The sequence below is a fragment of the Astatotilapia calliptera genome, chromosome 19 (genome assembly GCF_964374335.1).
Source record: "Astatotilapia calliptera chromosome 19, fAstCal68.1, whole genome shotgun sequence".
NCBI classification, from domain to species: Eukaryota; Metazoa; Chordata; class Actinopteri; order Cichliformes; family Cichlidae; genus Astatotilapia; species Astatotilapia calliptera.
The window spans coordinates 25,582,580-25,600,891 of NC_137440.1; the positions used below are offsets into that span (position 1 = coordinate 25,582,580).

Consider the following 18,312-nt stretch of genomic DNA (forward strand, 5'->3'; position numbering starts at 1 on the left):
AGAGATGAGGGTCCCTGGCAGCAGCTCCACATAGTGGGGGATCTGATGAATGAAGGGGGAGATTAAAATGGTCAGCCTTGAGCTATGAGGTTTTTTTCTGAAGTTTCAGGGCTCGGTGCCCCTCTGTTTCCATGCACTCTTGAGCGTCATGGGCCTTTTTTTCCCCTCCTCAGAGCTGTGGTTATTATTATCGTGACCAAAGGAGATGTTTGATGTAACAACAGTAATTTGAGCTGGGGTTTTGGACTGCTGCACTCAGATATTTTCACCTCCCTGGTAAACCATAGACTCAGAGCAGTGTGTAACTGTTGACTGGTGAGGTTATTTTTTATAATAGCCTGTAGCCCACATCAACTGATTGGTTTATAGAGAGGCAGAAAGTATTATAAAAGTCTTTAAGTAACTACAGCTCCATAGCCGCTGGGTGGAATGTGTGCTAATGCAGGTACAAAACCTCCCACGTGCTGTTCATCACATCTCTCCTTTAGTATACTTTTATGACTAAATACCAGTACAACGAATTATCTTCCCATCACTCATGGTTGTCTAAATTAAGTACAAAAAATAAATAAATAAAAATCACTCTAGTGCCACTTCTAAAACTTATATAATTCTGCACAATTGACCTCTGACCCTTTGCATGTTCACTCAGTAAACATCCCACTCGGTTTTCTTTTCACACCTGCTGTAATGTGTGATCTCTATCCTGCTTCACTCCTCCGCTCGCCTGGAGTGCCACTGAGTCATTTCTACGGCTGACTTCACAGCACTAATTCAGGTCAGCCATCAGAGCTGAGGCTCAGAAGTACCAGGGTCCAAACAGGCACCACCTCCCATCCATCTGAATGTGGGGCAGATTAAAACCACAACAGCAGGTTAACCCATGACTTTCAATGAGTTTGATTCCTGCGGGTTTGCTAGATGTGACTATTTGTCTCTTTATTCACATTGCAGAAGCAAAACCACAGGTGTGACTGACAATAGCAGTGACTCTTTAACACTAGGACTATGAAACTGAATGGAAATAAGCAACTGTTACTATTTTTTTCAACTGTGACATGTCAAACATTTTAAAATATCTTCACAATTAACACCTACTCATTGGACACGTAAGGTACATCTCACCAGTACTTAACTGGTCCCCCTTTTGATTTACTGGATGCACAGTCACCACATCCCAAAGGTGCATCGGAGTACAGTGAACTCAACACCTTCATGGTACATTATCGTGTTGGAAGCAGTCATCAGAAGATGTGTGCACTCTGGTCAGAGCTGGTAGGGCAGATTCCGATCCTATCATCTGTTCTTCCATGTAAACTGTAACCTCAGTTTTTTATTGTTAGCTGACAGGAATAGTAACCAGTGTGGTCCTCTGCATGCCCTTGTTGTAACGAGTGTCTGTAGAGTTACTGTTGCTTTCCCATCAGCTCAAAGATGTTTAACAACCCTCCTGTGTCATGTGATGCTACCATGTCAGCTGATGTTTGCATTAATAAGCAACTAAACCCAATGATGTGGCTGATGGAACGATTGAACCTTAAAGCAATATTACATAATCACCATCTATACAAATTTATGGGATGTCAAACATAAGGCCAGGGGGCCAGAAATGGCCCCGCACACTCGATGGCTTTGGAAAATGTGAAGGAGGGCATACATTTGGAACTTAACTGCACTTTCATAAACTTTCACAGCTTTTCCTCCTGATTAAAGGGATGCCCCATACACATTCATACTACACCAATGAGCATAATGAATAAATAAGCAATTATAAGAGAGAAAAACTCCAGTTTTCACTATCTACTATAAAAGTGTATTTTTTATTGAATTATATTATTATTATTATATATATATTATATTAATTCTTTAATACAGCAGCATATCATTGTCAGGTAGAAAAACTGAGATGATTGTTGAAATCACTTTTTTTTTTTTCTTTTGCTAACATATATTCTTATGCAGGGATTAAATGTGTAGTCACACTTCTTTACATTGACAGAAATGGGAATTTCATTCATCTGAAGTGGGCTGTATGTATCCTGTGATGTAAAAGGAGTTTGATATCCCTGGTCTATGGTACATTATATGAGACATCTTTAGTTCAGTCCTGCACCTGAAAGCCTGGCAGCTCGACTGAACGTGTTGAGGCTTGTACTCTGGAGGTGCAAAAAACTGGCACTATGCAGCTCAAGCTGGAAAAGGAATAGGAATTACAACTCCTCTGGGATTCAGCCAGTGTTACCCATGATTTCCAAAATAACTGAGACTCGGTCTTTTTATGGTAATCATCATAAAAAGAGTGACTTACTGAGTAAGACGGGGCTATTTCAAAGCAACCTACAGCTGCAGGAAAAGAAATGCTGGCTTTCACAAAGCAAGGCGTAGCTGTTTAAGAGAAAGATGTGTGTGCTGACTTTGCATTCCACAGCAGCCTGCGGTTTCCCCCCCCTTTGTACCTGACCAATTTTGCCTCATTTGTCTCCCTGCTCATTTTGCATACCATCAGGTGCGGTTCTCTCCACTCCGTTTAAACCAGGATTCTCTCTTGCACACGCACACACACACACACACACACACACACAAGCGCACCACGCACGCACAAAATGGGTGTACCGCTATGAAATCAAAACTTGCTGAGCTTGTTGGACAAAGAACATAAAACGAGATTAACATACACGTTTGCATTTTTACACAGGTTCCAACACGGAGACGCTTTACAAACAGGTCGGTTTTTATTTTTATTGGAATACATATGGTCTGCTGTACAGCTTCAAGAGACCTACATGCAGAGTGCGCCAGCCACAGAAAGGTTAAAACATGCACAATGTATTAAGTTTAAATTGAAAAGAAAAAAAAAAAAGCCTCCCCACACAGTACGCCTGGCATTGCTGACACAGAGAAGCAGTAATCAATCATAAAACAATTTTGATCTGATTTTAATTACATATACGTCTGTGTTTGACACCTCTGTCTGTCAGTCTCCTTGTTCTGCACACACATTTATATACACTCATCTATTAATAAAACCCAAATAAACAAACAAATAAACGCCTCATTTGTACAGTTCAGAAATTCTTAGATGTGGATGAATCAGCGTTAAGAGAGAGAGAACATCCAGTTAAACAAAAATGTATTATTTTAATTTGTTATCCGATTGTTCCTGTTAAGATTGTGTGTTTTCAATATATACACATGTCTGGGGACCTGCACCCTTCTTTCTTTGGCAGCACTTTCGAACATACAGCACAGAAGATGTACAAACCCTGAATTTATGAGCGAGAGGCTGGAGCAGTGAATGGTCCCCGATTTAAAAAGAAAACACGAAACCAAAAAAGAGAAAAGGGGTCGACACGTGTTGAACCGCTCAACATCGGAGACCTGCTCAGCTCTGATAAAACGCACGTGACTCTCACTCTTCAAAGACCATCGCTCGACGCTGGCTTCTCTCTTTCTCTTTTTCCTCATCCACGGTGCGTCATCATGTCTCCAAGTTGTGAGAAACGTCTTGCATTAAAACTACCAAGCACAAAATACATGAAGAAGAACTCTCCAGGAGTGTGACAAAGAAAAAGGAGATACATTACCTCGAAAAACAAAAAAGTCTTTAAGTCAAGATGGACAAATACTTTATATATTTCAGTAATAAGGCCCACTTTACAAAATTAGTTTTTCCTTAAATAAAATCTATCCAATATAGATTCCAAAATAAGACATCTTTTGTTTAACAAAGAGAAAAAAAATACATAAGAGGAGAGATGACAGAGAAAAGACAAACCTCACTTATATTTCCCCTTTATTTCAGAACCTTAAGAGACACCGTGTCCTCCTGGGGAAACTTTTGCACCATCTCTGTAAACTGTAAATACTGTGGAATGATTTTGGCACATTGTTAAAAGGCTGAGACGCAAACATGATTTTTCACTGAGTGCATGCCAATTTCCTTTACCTGCTGAGATGATTCTTGAAAAGAAACAGATAATAAACCCTACATAACCAGCTGTGGTACATTCAGCAAACAGCTACGGACAATTTTGGGGGCACAGAAGAGAAAACGTTTTAACAATGGGGGACTTGAAGGGGGCATTAGTTGTTTAAGTGCTGGTTAAGTGCAGATTATAGCCTGTGACACCCCAATGACACCATAACCCTGGCTTCACAATGGAGGCATTTGAGGACAAGGGCCTGCTAACATTCCTCCAATCTCCACTAAGTACATTCTAGTCTACTTTTATAAAAGGAAAAACAAAATAACGGATGTTTATAGATATACCAACACATCTTCAGAGGATTTCTCTTAACTCTTTAGCTGGTATCCTAGCAGGAAAGCAGAAGCAGCCTCTTTTTGTTTTTAAACAGCAGCTATTACACCATTGCTGTAATTCAGTCCACATTCAACCATCAATCACAAATCAGAGGAGACATCAGGAAAAGAAAACAGCCCCGGAATCCTTAAAACCTGTGAAATTATCACTGCAGCTCCCCCAAAAACCAATTAGTACATTCCACCATATTAACACTGCACCAACTTTCACCGAAGCATTGAGTAAGACCTGTCGCCTGTGAGCAGTTGCATTTTGCACAATCACATAAGCGCACACAGATGCCACGGGTGGTCTTCATGCTGGGACAGTCCAGCTGAGTCTCACTGGATGGAGTGGATGTTCGATCAGGTTTAGCAGTAGCGTTTGGGAACATTGGGGCCTTAGAAGGAAGAAAGGTGGATCGCATAGTTTCAACTTTGGCCTTTACCCAGCCCGGCTTGCTTTGAACCCGACCTTGAGGAGGAGAAACCTGCCACGCATCGTAAAAAAGTTTCTGACAGCTGGAACACCCCCACCCCGAACTCAAACACTCTTTAGGGAAAGAAAGGACGAGAAAGATTCAAAAGAAACAACTCACAGATGGAGAAATGCTTCACAGTGGTGCTGCTTAGGGATCGGTGGTGGAGCATCACGTTGGATTGGAGGGAAACAGTAACAAGAACTTTATGGCCCATGAGGCAGGATAATGGGCTGTGGCTCAGGTGCTTGCATCACCATCCTGACCCACAAACGCCCTCCAGCCAACTCAGGGCTCTGCAGACGCCACTTGAGCTTTAAATGAGAACCCTCGCTGACATATCAACAACAGCAACAAACGCACTAAGAGAAGAGCACGTGTATATGTGGGAGAAACTGAAACTCGATACCCCCCCCTGGATGTTTTAATTATCATCATGTGCACGTCACTGCCAAGCTGGCCATTTTTGACGCTCCTGTATTTAGAAGCCCTGAAATCAAGATGTAGAGACAGGATTAGACCCAGACCTGACCTTTCACCTTTCAGCTACTCAGGGAACTGCCCATCATTTTCTGGTGACAGGCCTCTGGCCTTCAATAAAACGAGCCTCTGCACCAGTAGCATACATCACTGCTGTTTAGGGCAAAGGTTTTCCTTTTAGGAAGTGAGAATCTAAGGAAAATACAGAGAAACAGAGGGAGGAGGAAGGGACACTTGATTTTTAGCAAAATCCTAAAAGGAAAGTTAAAATTGGCCGAAAAGATGAGAGACTGGGGACGAGAGGGCATTCTCTCTTGGTAAATGAGAAGTAGAAGAATAACAGAGGGAGCACAGGAGGACTACATGATCATCATGTCTTGGCTTGTGCACTGAGAGCTCTAAACAGTGCGTCTGGTCCGTTTTTGCGCCATCATAAAGCCGGCGGAGGCGGCTAGTCACAAAGCAAGCCTTTCAGAGGCGGCGCTGCACCCTGTGACTCTGACAGTCAAATCCACACAGCGGCGTGACTCGTGTCCTTTAACAGTTTCAGGGAGGATTTCCCCTAAAAATAATTTTACAATGTCAACCAAAACTATTCTCAAATAAAAGAAAAATGCAATTAAATGCAAACGGAACAAATCAAAACCTTACATGTTTGTATTGCATGTTATTTATGTTTACTGCAAGTGTAAGGAAATTGTGCGATGGTCTGAATTTGTTGGGACAGTTTACCTCTTATACCGCATCTCAAGGCACAGGCGAACATGCTGTAGATATTACTGCAAGAAGGTAAACATAATGGAAAGACAGACTGGTGAAAATGTGCACTCCTAAAGGTAAACTTTTAGTTTTAACCTAGCAAACTTCTCACTTACACAGTCATCACCTCTTTTTGTACACGATGACGGCTGAAATGGTTACAGATATTGCAGTGGGGGTGGGGGGGACAGTTTAATTGCATATAATCTCCTGCTTGCATAAACTGTAAAGTGACAAAGTGGCAACAGACAGAGGTCCTGCCATTAGGCAGATCTTTTCACAATAAAAGAACCTGCACATATGTGGAGACTAATAAATATTACAGCTTGATGGTGGCTGGTAGAATACAGGAGACCAAAAAAAAAAAAAAAAAAAACAAACAAAAAAAATAAGTGAACCAGATCATCCCCAGCAGGGTCCGACAACACAGCATTAAAATCCACAACAGCAGAGGAGCCAGATGAAGAGCAGGCTTTTAAAAAGTCCCAAGTTCTTTCACAGATCCAGAACTTGGTCCAGAGTTGTCACAGTTATGGTTCTGTTTTTCTCTCTTTCCCCCCCCTCGTCTACAGTTTAACAGATGCGAGAGACAAAGAATGCAGTCGTGTTGGATCGGAGCATTAAGCCATCGAGCAATTGGTCATTCTCAGCTGCATTCCTCCTGAGCAACATTCATAAATTTTGTTCTAGGATTAAAAGTTTACATAGCCTGTCATTCTGCAGTCAATCTTCTGCAACGGTCTCAAGATCCTGCCGGTGCCTGTTGATAGACTTTATGGAGAAACTTGAATACGTCAGCAGGGTTTCTGATGACCTCAGCAAAAAACCAAACAAAAAAAAAAACACCTCATTTTATTACTGGCCGGTGGCTAAATTGAATTCTACTGCACAGTCTCCGCCGTAGTGGCCCCTGGCAATGAGTGATTGCTCCAACATACCAACCCACCAGGTGTTGTTTATCGTCGTAACAAAATAATACACCTCTATAGAAATAAGAAAGAGAGACACTAGCACGATTCGCACGGCGAACCAAGTCACGTACAAGCAGGACTGTCACTTCCTGGTTAGAAGTCCAACGCCCTTGGGTCGTTCCTATGACTGGTGTGTACACATTACTTATGGCATCACTAAAAAATGTCCCACCCTGCCAGGCCATGGTTGCTGGTAATCGAAAGTCCAAAGTTCAGTTCAAACAGAAACTCCATTTTTGCTATGGCTCTTTCAAAACACATGGATGAGGACAGTTGCAACAGCTGTAAAATACTGAACCATGGAAACTGTGTCATGGTTTGAGGTTATAAACAATGCCACCCCCCCATCCTCTTGTTTTTTATTTATTTATTTTTTCTTCTTGCATGTGCATTCCATTTCATTGCGTGCAGTCCACTTTCTTTTTTCAAATGACACGGTTGAGAAGAAAGCGAAAGGATGATGCAGAACAGGAAGCGAATTACAAAAGAATCAAAATAACAGAAAAACATAAACAAGGTCCTGGCCTGTGAAGACAAAAGAAAAAAGAAAAATGTGTCTGTGTGTACGTCTGTATTTGTATTTGTGTGTGTGTGTGTGTGTGCGTGCACCTAAAAATCCAGCCAACCGGCAACCCCTTTAAGCATGCTGAGTCACAATCTTTCAAGTGTTCTTCATTTATTACTTAGAAACATGCAAATCTTCATTCAGCATCTAAGACCTCAAATTAAATCCAGTTTGAGGTTACCGCGTGCTGGAAAGTCGGGATATGGGCTGAAATTAAACCGAACGTTAAAAATGTGGATGTGTTTGCTTCTTGTTTTGTGGATACGTTTGCATGGCTTGTGTTTGGTGAAGGGGGGACGGGATGGGATTGGATGAAGGTTTTCAGAAGGAAAAACGAGTCTGAAACAAAACCGAGGGGAATTCGCTTCCTGTTTTTGGTCACATTTAAAGTAGCGATCGTTTGGTTTTATAGAGAATCCTACGGGAAAATCCAGCCCTGTGAGAGAGAAAGATGCGCTGCTGTTGACTGAGGATTGGGTTCGTCTTTTCAGTGATGAAGAAAAGTTGAAGTTCTGAAGCACAAGTGACATTTCCAGCTACTCTGAGGTTACTGTAACAAACTCTCTTGAGTCTATTTTCCTCCAACTCTGGCGCACAGGAAAATCTCCAGCCCTGCGCAGCGTGCCAGCCTCTCCCTTGTCAAGTTTCAGGATTACACTATAATACATCCAACAGAAGAAGCAGAAGATAATACACTGGCCGGTGAGGAAACCTCCAAAAACACTGTACAGGCGCTGACCTTCCATGCACGGCTTTTTCTGGAACAGTTTTGAATAGGAAGAAGCGTCCATGTCTCAGCGTACACTCATCATCAGGTCGGTGGTTTGTTGTTCAGTGTGGCTGCAAAACTGTTGTCTGCTGGAGGTGGTGGTGATCTATGTAGCCGTCATTTGATGGGAAACTAGCGCTTGGCCCTTATTTTGCAGTTGAGAGCTTAATGGAGTGCTGTTATGGGAGGGGAAAAAATGAATAGAAAAGAGACACATTTAATCCTTCATTTTTAAAAAATGTTATCGTAACTATTCATCTTTGTTAGAAACATGACTGGTCTGTAATTTCCTTATAATTTCGTGGAAAGTTTGCCAGAAAGAACAAGATAATTTGCAAGCAATTATTGGGGAAAAATATTGAGACCGAGCTCATTGGTACACTTCCAATTTAAATCACAATTTTTAATTTCCAGTCTTTTAGTCTTTTACGGCAAATCAGCTGTACATGTAAAATGTGAATATCATTAGTATGATGGAGGAATGAGGTCTCCAATCCTAAATGAAGTTACTGTATGCTTATCCGGGTTCAAAGTGAGCTTTTCTCTCATTTTCCATAATTTATCCCTAATTATGCTGGTCTTTCCAGAGGAAGTCACCAAAAAAAGCATATTTAAACTTGAGAATTTTGCTGCAGCACAGTTTGTAAACTGCCTTGTGCAAAGATTTCATCACTGTCGCTATGACGATAATATATAAATAGAAGGAGAAAGCCCCTTTATAGATGAGACGCTGTTCCAAAAGGGGTAATTAATAATTGTATATTTTAATTAACTATCAGGAGTTAAAAGAAAAGAAAATCCAGCCACCTCCTACCTGCCCCACTTGCTTCAATCCTGCTCCTCACTTGGTCTAATGTTGCTCTGACTGACGCTGGCTCCACGGTCTGCCTCCTGCTCCGCTCCTCCCCTCAGCTCTGGCTCCTAAGCCTTGCCCCCGACTGGACCAGGGCTCCCCTCCTCTAGAGGCTCCAGGTGTCCTGCTTATCCGATCGTAAGAGGTCCCCAGATCACTACTGGGTATCTGTCGTCTCCAAGAGGCTGGGCTGTGACTCGGGTTTGGACTGGGGTCCAAGTTATCAGAAGCCTGGAAGAAAGAAATTACATTTAAAAACTGGCTGTTGTATTAACTGGCATCCGAAATAAGCGCTTTTCCAAGTTTAAGAGGAATAATTTGGATTTCTTTGCTGAAATTTAATGCCAAACTCTGGAGTTTGTCTATAGGAGCTCTGGGCATTTTGTGGGGCCTTGCTCGGACCTTTGTCTTATGCGGGCATTGACTACATGCCGTTAATGTTAACTGGTGTGCGACAAGTAAAGTCTGCCATGTGGATTTCTGCCAGGGGAAAAATCCCCAACCAAAAACCCCAAACATACCCCAAGCTGAGAGATTTATAATTTGGCGGGCTCACTAGAAAACAAACCCCAAGTTTCTAGTTTGTGGTGGATACAATGGCACGTCCTCTCTCATAACCTCAGTAACCCTTCTCTAAGAAAGCGAGAGTTGGATGACGATGCAGTTCTTAAAGCACACAGAAACAGCACCCCACTCCTGTAATTTCAGTTTTTAAAAAAGCACCATAATTAGTGACATTTGGTGGGCTGGAGTTGGCTTCTGGTGCAGTTTTAGAAAGCATTCTTGCTAATTGGCTTTAATGGAGCCCTGCTGGTCTGCCTTTCACAGTCTCCTGGGGGAGACAGGAAATCAGTCACCAGTGAAGGCTGCCAAAGTGGGTGTGCTCAGTGTGGTCACTTCCTGCTTCAGTCACTGTGGGAGGAAACCGTCAAGTGGCATATTCTCCTTCTATGGTAAGTTAATGCTCCAAGACTGGGAGTTTTCACGAACTTTCCTCGAAATGGATGTAGAGTTCCTCCTACACCCAACGGGAGGTTTGTACCGTACAACACATGGCAGTGGAATTAAAATAATGCTTGGTTAAATAAAACCTGCAACAAAACCCCCCAAATACACACACATTGCACAAAAGTGCTGCTCTTTGACCAGCTTTTATATGTCAAATGAACAAGCCACATACTCTAAGATATTAAGAAAATTAGTTTGACTTTTGGGAAATAGTCTAAAGTTTCACATATCTATGAAAAATATGAAGCCAGACTAAAAAAAAAAAGAAGAAGGTTGAAACAGGTTTTTCTGGAGTCTTTGTCCACATCAAATTACACTTTTTGTACAGACTAAACCAGGAAATGTTGCAGTATTTTTGTGAGTTTTACGTTTTCAGGATTATTTATTTATTTCACCTTTTCCCACCCAGTAAATCCCTCGAGATTTAATCAAATTTTCAAGGGAGAACTGGCCAGGAATGTCCTTTTAACAAAGCCAGCATAGCTGTTTAACCAGCTTCAGCTTTTATCTGGGGCACTGACATGAGAATGGCTTCTCTCCGCGCTTCCAACTGAAGGAGCATCTTGGCCAAAATACTGAAATATGACTAAGTGTGTCTGAGGATGAATTTTGCTCTTTGATGAACTTATGGCCAACAGATTTGTGAAATAAATACAATAGTGCATTCGAGTTCTTCCAGATCAGCTTTTTCTGTTTGTGGTTTCTTGTTTGCTGATGACTTGTTTCACAAGAGGTGGAACTTCCGACAATCTCACTGGTAATGATTTTAAAAATCAGGAGGACAGTTAACAGTGGATCAACTCTTGACTCCACACTTTACTGCCAGTATAATATGTTCTGGTGCCTCGCTCCTTGGCCAAACGTAAATTCACAGCTCATTCGAGTGCAGGCTGAAGTTTCCTACTGCTACAATGGGATGGAAGTACTACAAAGACATTCTGCTCTTGCAGTCTAAGGTGTGGAGTGACTGCCACAGAAAACAAGCAACCCCTATTTAAATGCCGGCCTGTTAGGCAATTCAAATCAAGTGTGCTTGGAATGCAATGCAAGCGGCTGTGTATGTGTGAACGTGTGTTGTGGAGCTGTGGCACACACACAGCTTTCCTTGCTTTTTTTTTTTTTTTTCTTCTCTTAATATTGGATGTTGTTGTGCAGCATGCAGGACCGACTGTCAAATGTGGAACACCACATAGATGAGAAACCATGAACAAAACTTTATTTTTCAAAAAACATCAAGACATACATCATTACTAAATTACTAAAATTCTAAGAACTAAGGTGTTCCCTCTATGCCCGAACTAAACTTAAAACAAGAACTTGTGTCCTAATTAGCAATTGACAAAGCTTAAATCTTCATAGAAACTTCTTTCTTATGAGCAAAGAGGGAGACGCAGACTGCGGAAAATGCACCGGCAGTCTCGGCACAAGTTCGCGGGCGGAGGGTGGACGAAGAGGGAGTACAAGGTTTTGAAGTGGTGGCTGATGACTTTTACGCTGAAAATTATTACAGCATCAGAAAAAGACTCCTCACCCCTCGTTTCATTCCATCCATTCAACGGCTGCTGATTGCTCGCCACATCAAAATGGACGACGTCAAAGTCTGCACGGTGGTGGAAACTCTCTTGCACTAACTAAAATTGGTAAAGAACTTTTTCTTTTTTTTCTTTTTTTTTTGCCTGTCCCGTTTGGCTCTTTTGCCATCAGAATTGTTGTCTAAAGGCAAAGAAAGATGCCCAACAGATTTACTTTACCAAATTGACCATCCCAGCCTTGCCGTAATGGTCCATTTGATTCACCTTTTATTGTTTATTTTATTTTCACTTACTGAATACGGGACAGACTTGACTCAGCTTTCCTTGCTAGCATGCTTATTGTTAGCAGCAATGCTAACCATCAAGCCATCTGCTCATACTTGTAGTACAAAGGGTAACTGATGCCACTGCACAAATTTGAACATCGTAGAAGCTCTAAAAGGATAAAAGATTGAATGAGTCTCGATAAATGCCATCACTACAAGCCAAAGCAGTTGATAGTTTAGTCACGCTGCTAAAGTGTTGGTTCAGATAAACTAGATATGACCATGACCTTTCACTGGAGGAAAAGATGTCTGTCTGTCTCTATTATAAATAACCTCTAGATAATTTATACATGAGGTTCAAAAGTGAAAGCTAATCAATAAGCTATCAGTCTGCCCAGGGTGCTGAGGGTACTTATAGGAATTGGGAGTGTTTTCTCCTCCTTAATGCCTATCGACCAATATGTCCTCACTGGTCCACAGAAAGCTGATTTTCAGTCTGCTCTCCTTCCATCACCAGGGCATGAAAGATAGTCACAACAATCTGATGTTTAAATCTCTAGAAGAAAAACTAGATTTTTTTAAATGTTCTTCATTCATCATTTTAAGGTTCAAAGACAATTTTACAAGGAGCAAACATGTCAAACAAAAACAAACTTTGATGAATCAAGAGGAACACAGATGCCCACCCAGCTGAATAACAACTGATGGGGTGTCAGTTAATGATGTTGAGAGCGGCTCCGTCTGCAACCTTGTAATAACACAACCCTCTTTTATCAACCCCTGACACTGCAAACACAGACTAATCCCAACCTTCCACTGTCCTAAGTACAGCTGTATTTATCCAAGCCTCTTGGGAACGGACGCAGTTCAGACCGCTGAAATATTCTACAAATCCAAACCAAAGATGATCGGCTTTGCTCCAAGACACGCTTCAAAGCCCAGTTTTGTTTTTGAAGAAACTTATTTTTTATTGCACTGGGGTAATTTCTGCACATAATTGCTATCCAAATCGAGTGACCAGTTCATGCATGAAATGTCATGATGAACAAGGTTCTACCGCACAGTGGATTTGGGAAATTCCTACAATAAAATTAAAAAGTGCACGAGTGACAAAAAAATGAACAGGGGGACGGTGGTTTAACAGTTCACAGCCGATCTTAAACAACGAAGACAGGACTTGTTCGATGGTTCCGGGTTCCCGGACCACAAAGCATCAGTGATGTGGGACAGGAGGCTTATCTTAAGTAGTTGTGGTTGTGAAATTGCAGAGCTAAGGTTGAGGCCGAGTGGCACTGAGTGGGCACTGCATAATGGGAGCATTAAAAAAAACCAAAAACTCAAGGTTATTTTGTTAATGCCAGGGTTTTATGATAAAGAAAAAGAGCAAGGCCCTTCACACTTTTTCTACCAGTCTGCTAAATATCAGTGATGAAAGGGGGCATTTGGGGGTTGGGGCTCAGTGTTGGGTAGATTTCATTAAGCCCATTGATGATAATGACTAGGGAGGAGTCCTGCAGGCAATTATAGCTCCAAGGCCATGTTAGCTGTACTGAAAGACCCAAAACCCCAGATTTCCCCTGACACGTTACTGAACATGCATGACAGCGATCCATGACGATGTATTTATAAATCGCAGCATCACTACATACAAAATACATGTGAAATATTCACACTCCATTTTTTATGATCTCACATACATGATATCACAATATAATCACAATGGCCCACATAGCCTCACATATTACATTGTGCTAACAGTGGAAAAGTCTGCCACACCTAAATTGAAATTTTTTAAATTAAGCTCTTATAAACAGTGACAACATACTATGTACAAAACAAAGTCATAAAATAAAGTCGCAGACCTTAACAGACACCTTTGCTTATTACATGGTGTCTTCCACAATAGCAAACTGAGTCTCTCACTGATGTGGTAGAACATTCACATAGGAGAAAGCTATTTTCTTCTCCTTGAGGTTTTTCTAACCTACTTTTCCCCCTGTTGAGGTCTTTTTCATTTCCATCCTTACTACTTTCTGTCCCACCCTTTTCTCTTTGTGCTTACTGGGGCAGCAGGAGTGGGGCCTGCAGAACTGCTGTGCTAAGCTTGAAGTCACGGAGCCTGGCGTCAGGGAAAAATACCAGCTGAGCTCTAATGCAAAGTGGACACACCAGGAGCTAAGGCCTGCAGCTGCACTTTGTGTGGAGTCTTTATCTTCATGCTAAAACTATTTGCAGAGAACAATACTCTAAGCGCAATACCAACTTTATTAATTGAGTATCACCAATTCATTTTTTTAAATTTACAAATGCTTGAGAAATGTACCAAGAAAACAGACTCAAGGAACATTAAGCATATTTCAAAGCAGAACAAAAATGAAAATAAAGTTGCATCCAATAGCCACGTGTTTTATATCATATCTGATAAAAACAAAAGCCTATAAAACTGAATCTACTACAGGAAAGTGTTAACAACCTGAAGTCAGTTTTCCTTACCGGTGGCTGCTGTGAATATGATCGGCTCCAGGACTGAGAGGTAACGGGTGCATGGGGTATGGCCCTTCCCAACCCTCCTGTTTCCATAGGGGGAGACTGAGAGATCTTACGCATGTACACCTGGGACAAAGAGAAAATTCCCTCTATTATTTTTTTCCTTTGTGTGTGAAATTACTTTGATATACACTTATTAACTTTCCCCACCTCAGCAGGGGACGGCTTGGCTCCCTTCTGTGCTGCAGCATTTCCGCCGCCTCCGTTTCCACTGTTTACAGAGTCCTCTGTGTCAAAGGTGGTTGCCCTGTAAGCCCTCCACGTTGTTGCAGTTTCGGTTTCATCTTCAGACCCGCCATCTGTCATTGCTCTCGTACTCCTTCCTCGACTTCCCTCGTCCACAGACATGGCGCTTTTGTTCCTCCAGGGGCTTCTCACGGTCACATTCTTCATATCTGGCAAACTGTCTTCGTGTGACGGTTGGCTTTGCCGTTGGCTTCTCCAGCTGGTGACGGTGGTCGTGCTGCTGCTGCTCTCAAATCCTGATTCTGTGTCGTTGAAGTCTGAGGAAGTGACGTCCGGGGACTGGAGGCTAAAGTTGCTGCGCTGGCAGCACAGGTGGCTGGTGGTGGTCTCCACCCTGGAAGAGTTGTGGAGTTTAGACCTTGATGATGAATCACTGTGGCTGTGTGGCCCACAGTCCTGGTCCTGGCATGGCCGCAAAGTGATCTCACTCTTGGGTATGGAGATCTCATATGGGACGGAAATACTGCCATGATGATCAGTGTTTGGGCCTGGCAATATATATAAAATGATACATTTATACAGATGCAACAAGTTGACAGTAAGTTGACATGTGCTTTAAAATATCAGTTTTTGGGGGGTGCAAAATTAATCTCGGTCCAACAGTTTGGCTCAGGACAAAAACAAATAACATCCTATCAGCTTAAGTTTGTGTTTAATGCTTGTTAGCAAATATTACCATGTCACTAGGCTCTCTTTTCTTTCCCCTCATCTGTAACCAGTCAAGGCAGGTGGCTGCCTATCCCTGAGCCACAAGGCTCAGGGGGTGGGGGGGATTGTTGGGATTTTCTGAGTTGAACTGAATAAAGATGATCATCTCAGGGAACACAATTTCATTCTGCAGAGAGACAGATGGTTCTGCCGCCAACATGACTAGGGGTTAATTACATTAAAACACCCAATCCTATAGAAGACAAAAGCACATTTACAGACTGCTACAAAAAAACCTTTACTGAGGTTTAATGTTGGGGAAGCAGATGCTGATGACTGATAGGTGTTCACCATGCACCACTTTCTGGACATATAATAATGGGGCTTGTAGCAGGTTTAATTACCCTAACAGCCTGTCCAAAAGGTGTGCTACAGTTTTGTGAGTGCTGCAAGTTGTGAGCACTAATTAGAAGGTTTCACGTGACAACAAATAAAAATGTTGTCTTTACTGTACTATTTAGAATTAGTATCTAGATCCTGTCCTGAAAAATGCAGTATAAGTTTAACTAGATCATTCTAAATTGTTGACACGTACCTATAACGATGTTACTGGTAGATGTGTGGCGTCCTTTAATAGGTGCAGGTTCACTGGACACACTGCTGCTGCGACTGCTGGTTCTGGAAGAGCTTGGATCATTTGGGTAGATGGTTATACTACTGGTGATTTTATTAGTAGTAGTCACTATTGGTTTGGTCGAGATCTTGGGTTTCCCATTTGTAGGCAAGGGTTCTGAAATCATTACTTCCTTTCTGTCAATTTCCACAATAGCAGGCTTGATCACAGCTCTTGACCTCAGTGCCTCTCTAGGACTGCATACTCGTTGGATTTCAATCCCTGCTGGAGTATGCATGGATCCCTGGTGACCTCCCTCAGCTCCCTGTGACCGGCTGTGCAGCTCCTCATCAAAAGAGCTCCTGGAGGAGGAACCCTCTGAATGAGAGTCCTGGACTTGAGGGTATCTAGAATACCTGGAGGTTACAGTCCTACTGCTTACAGCTGTGCTAGTTGCCTCAGCTGCTTCAGCTGTAGGGTCCAGCTCAGATGGCCTTGATCCAGTAGATTCTGTTTCTGAGGCAGAAGAATGACCCTCTGACCCGTGGTCATTGGGCAGCAAGGGATTGATGTGAGATTTGCAGGCTGTGTATGAGCCATTGGCTTTGGATATAGTAGAAATAGAAGAAGATACAGATTCCTGAATCTGGTCTGTTGATTCCTGCTCGGACACAGGCACCGTTTCCTTCTCTAGAGCAGAGATGCTGTTCATGGTACTGGAGGTACTGTCAGGCACGACATCAGAGCTGTTAGATTCACTGTCACTACCTACGTACAGTTTTGAGAACTTTTCTCTGCTCTTCTTGATGTCATCCGTATGCTTGTGAGCTGTCCTTAGTGGCTTCTGGTCATTAGCTGCTGGAGGGTATCGACTAAGGACGGACACCTTCTTGGTATCACTAGAAGTTGTATTCACAGAGCTGTATGTGGCTCCTCTTGGCTTTTCCTCAGCTCCTCGCACTGTATCTCGTATTCCATTATCAGATGAATTTGTGGTAGTTGTAGTTCTGGGTGTCCTTCTCTTTTGGGCAGGACTCAGGGCTCTTCTCACTGACTTGGGAGAACCCTTCTCAGAGTTGCTGAAATCTTTGTTCCAAGATTTATGCTGAGGAGATAAATCTCTGTTCCTATGTTTTGGGGAACTTGGCTCTGGGACAGTTGCTGCACTTCTATATTTAGGCTTTTCTTGTCTAAACCCTCCCTTCAGGATAGTCTCTTCATTTTCAACTTTGCCATTTTCAATGACCTTAGCAGTGCTGCTTCCATTGCCGTGTTTATCCAAGTTACCAATTCCATTTCCTCTGATTCCGCCTTTTCCACACAGTTGCATCCTGAGGTGTTCCACCTGCTCATTTAACTTTCGAACTCGGTCCCTTTCTATCTGGAACTTTTCGTGAAGCTCACCATTTTTTGACTCAGAGTTCTTCAAATCCTCTTCCACAATCTCCAACTGCTTAAGGCGGTTCTTCAGTCGTTCTACCTCCTGTGTCAACTCCTTTACTTTGTTGTCCTCCTGCGAGCCTTCAAGACCGCTGTTTTTCTCATTCTCAGACAGCTTTGAGTAGTCATGGCTCTTCTTCTGTCCAGCCAGCTTACTTGTTAAGAGTGCTGTGGATGTTAGCTCATCTTCAATTCTTGAGCTCATGAAATCTGCTCTGCCAGAATCCGTTGACATGCCAAAGCGATTCTTCTGGTGCGCCAGCTTTTCTTCCAATTTCAGAATGGTCTTCTCATCCTCTCTTTGTTTCTCTAGCAGCCTCTTACGCTCATTCACAAAGGTTTGGGTGAATCCCTTGAGCTTTTCAAGCTCCATAGCCAAGGCCTGCTCCGTTCTCTCCAGCTTTGTCTCAGACCCCTCCACCTCTTTCAAACGGGCTTTTAGTGTCTCCAACTCAGATGAGAGCTTCTTGGTTAAGTTCTTCTCCTCATTGAGGCTAAGGCAGAGCTGGCTGCAGTCAGACTTGCTTTTCCCAAAAGCTTCTTCCAGTTTCTCGAGTTCAGCCATCCGTCGCTGAAGACGTTCTATTTCTGCCTTTAGCTCTTTCGTAAGGTTTTCCTCCTCTTCCAGTTTCTCTCTTACTGTGCGGCAAAGATCCTCAGCTTTACGTACCTCCTCATCTTTCCCCTGGATCTTCAAGAGACGTTTTCTCAGGGCTTCCACATCACCAAGCAGGGACGAGTTACTTCCCTCTGCCTGGATAATCTTGTCCTGCAGAGGAGAGAGTACAACAGTTCTTTTCATGTACTGCGTTTCTTTTTCACTTCAGTCATTCTTT

At 42.5% G+C, this 18,312-nt stretch overlaps 1 protein-coding gene across 2 annotated transcripts in view; it reads right to left on the minus strand.

Moving 5' to 3' along the window:
• Window positions 1–7,773: 7,773 nt before the first annotated feature.
• The window catches only part of luzp1 (leucine zipper protein 1), a 48,075-nt gene continuing 37,536 nt past the window's right edge, over window positions 7,774–18,312 (minus strand). For both annotated transcript variants that reach the window (XM_026151239.2, XM_026151237.2), the window contains 5 exons: window positions 16,019–18,245; window positions 14,680–15,263; window positions 14,476–14,595; window positions 9,138–9,407; window positions 7,774–8,499 (listed from right to left, as the gene is read on the minus strand). In XM_026151239.2, coding sequence (XP_026007024.1) covers window positions 9,174–9,407; window positions 14,476–14,595; window positions 14,680–15,263; window positions 16,019–18,245 — 3,165 coding nt within the window. In that variant the 3' untranslated portion in view covers window positions 7,774–8,499; window positions 9,138–9,173. The remainder of the gene's footprint in view (window positions 8,500–9,137; window positions 9,408–14,475; window positions 14,596–14,679; window positions 15,264–16,018; window positions 18,246–18,312) is intronic.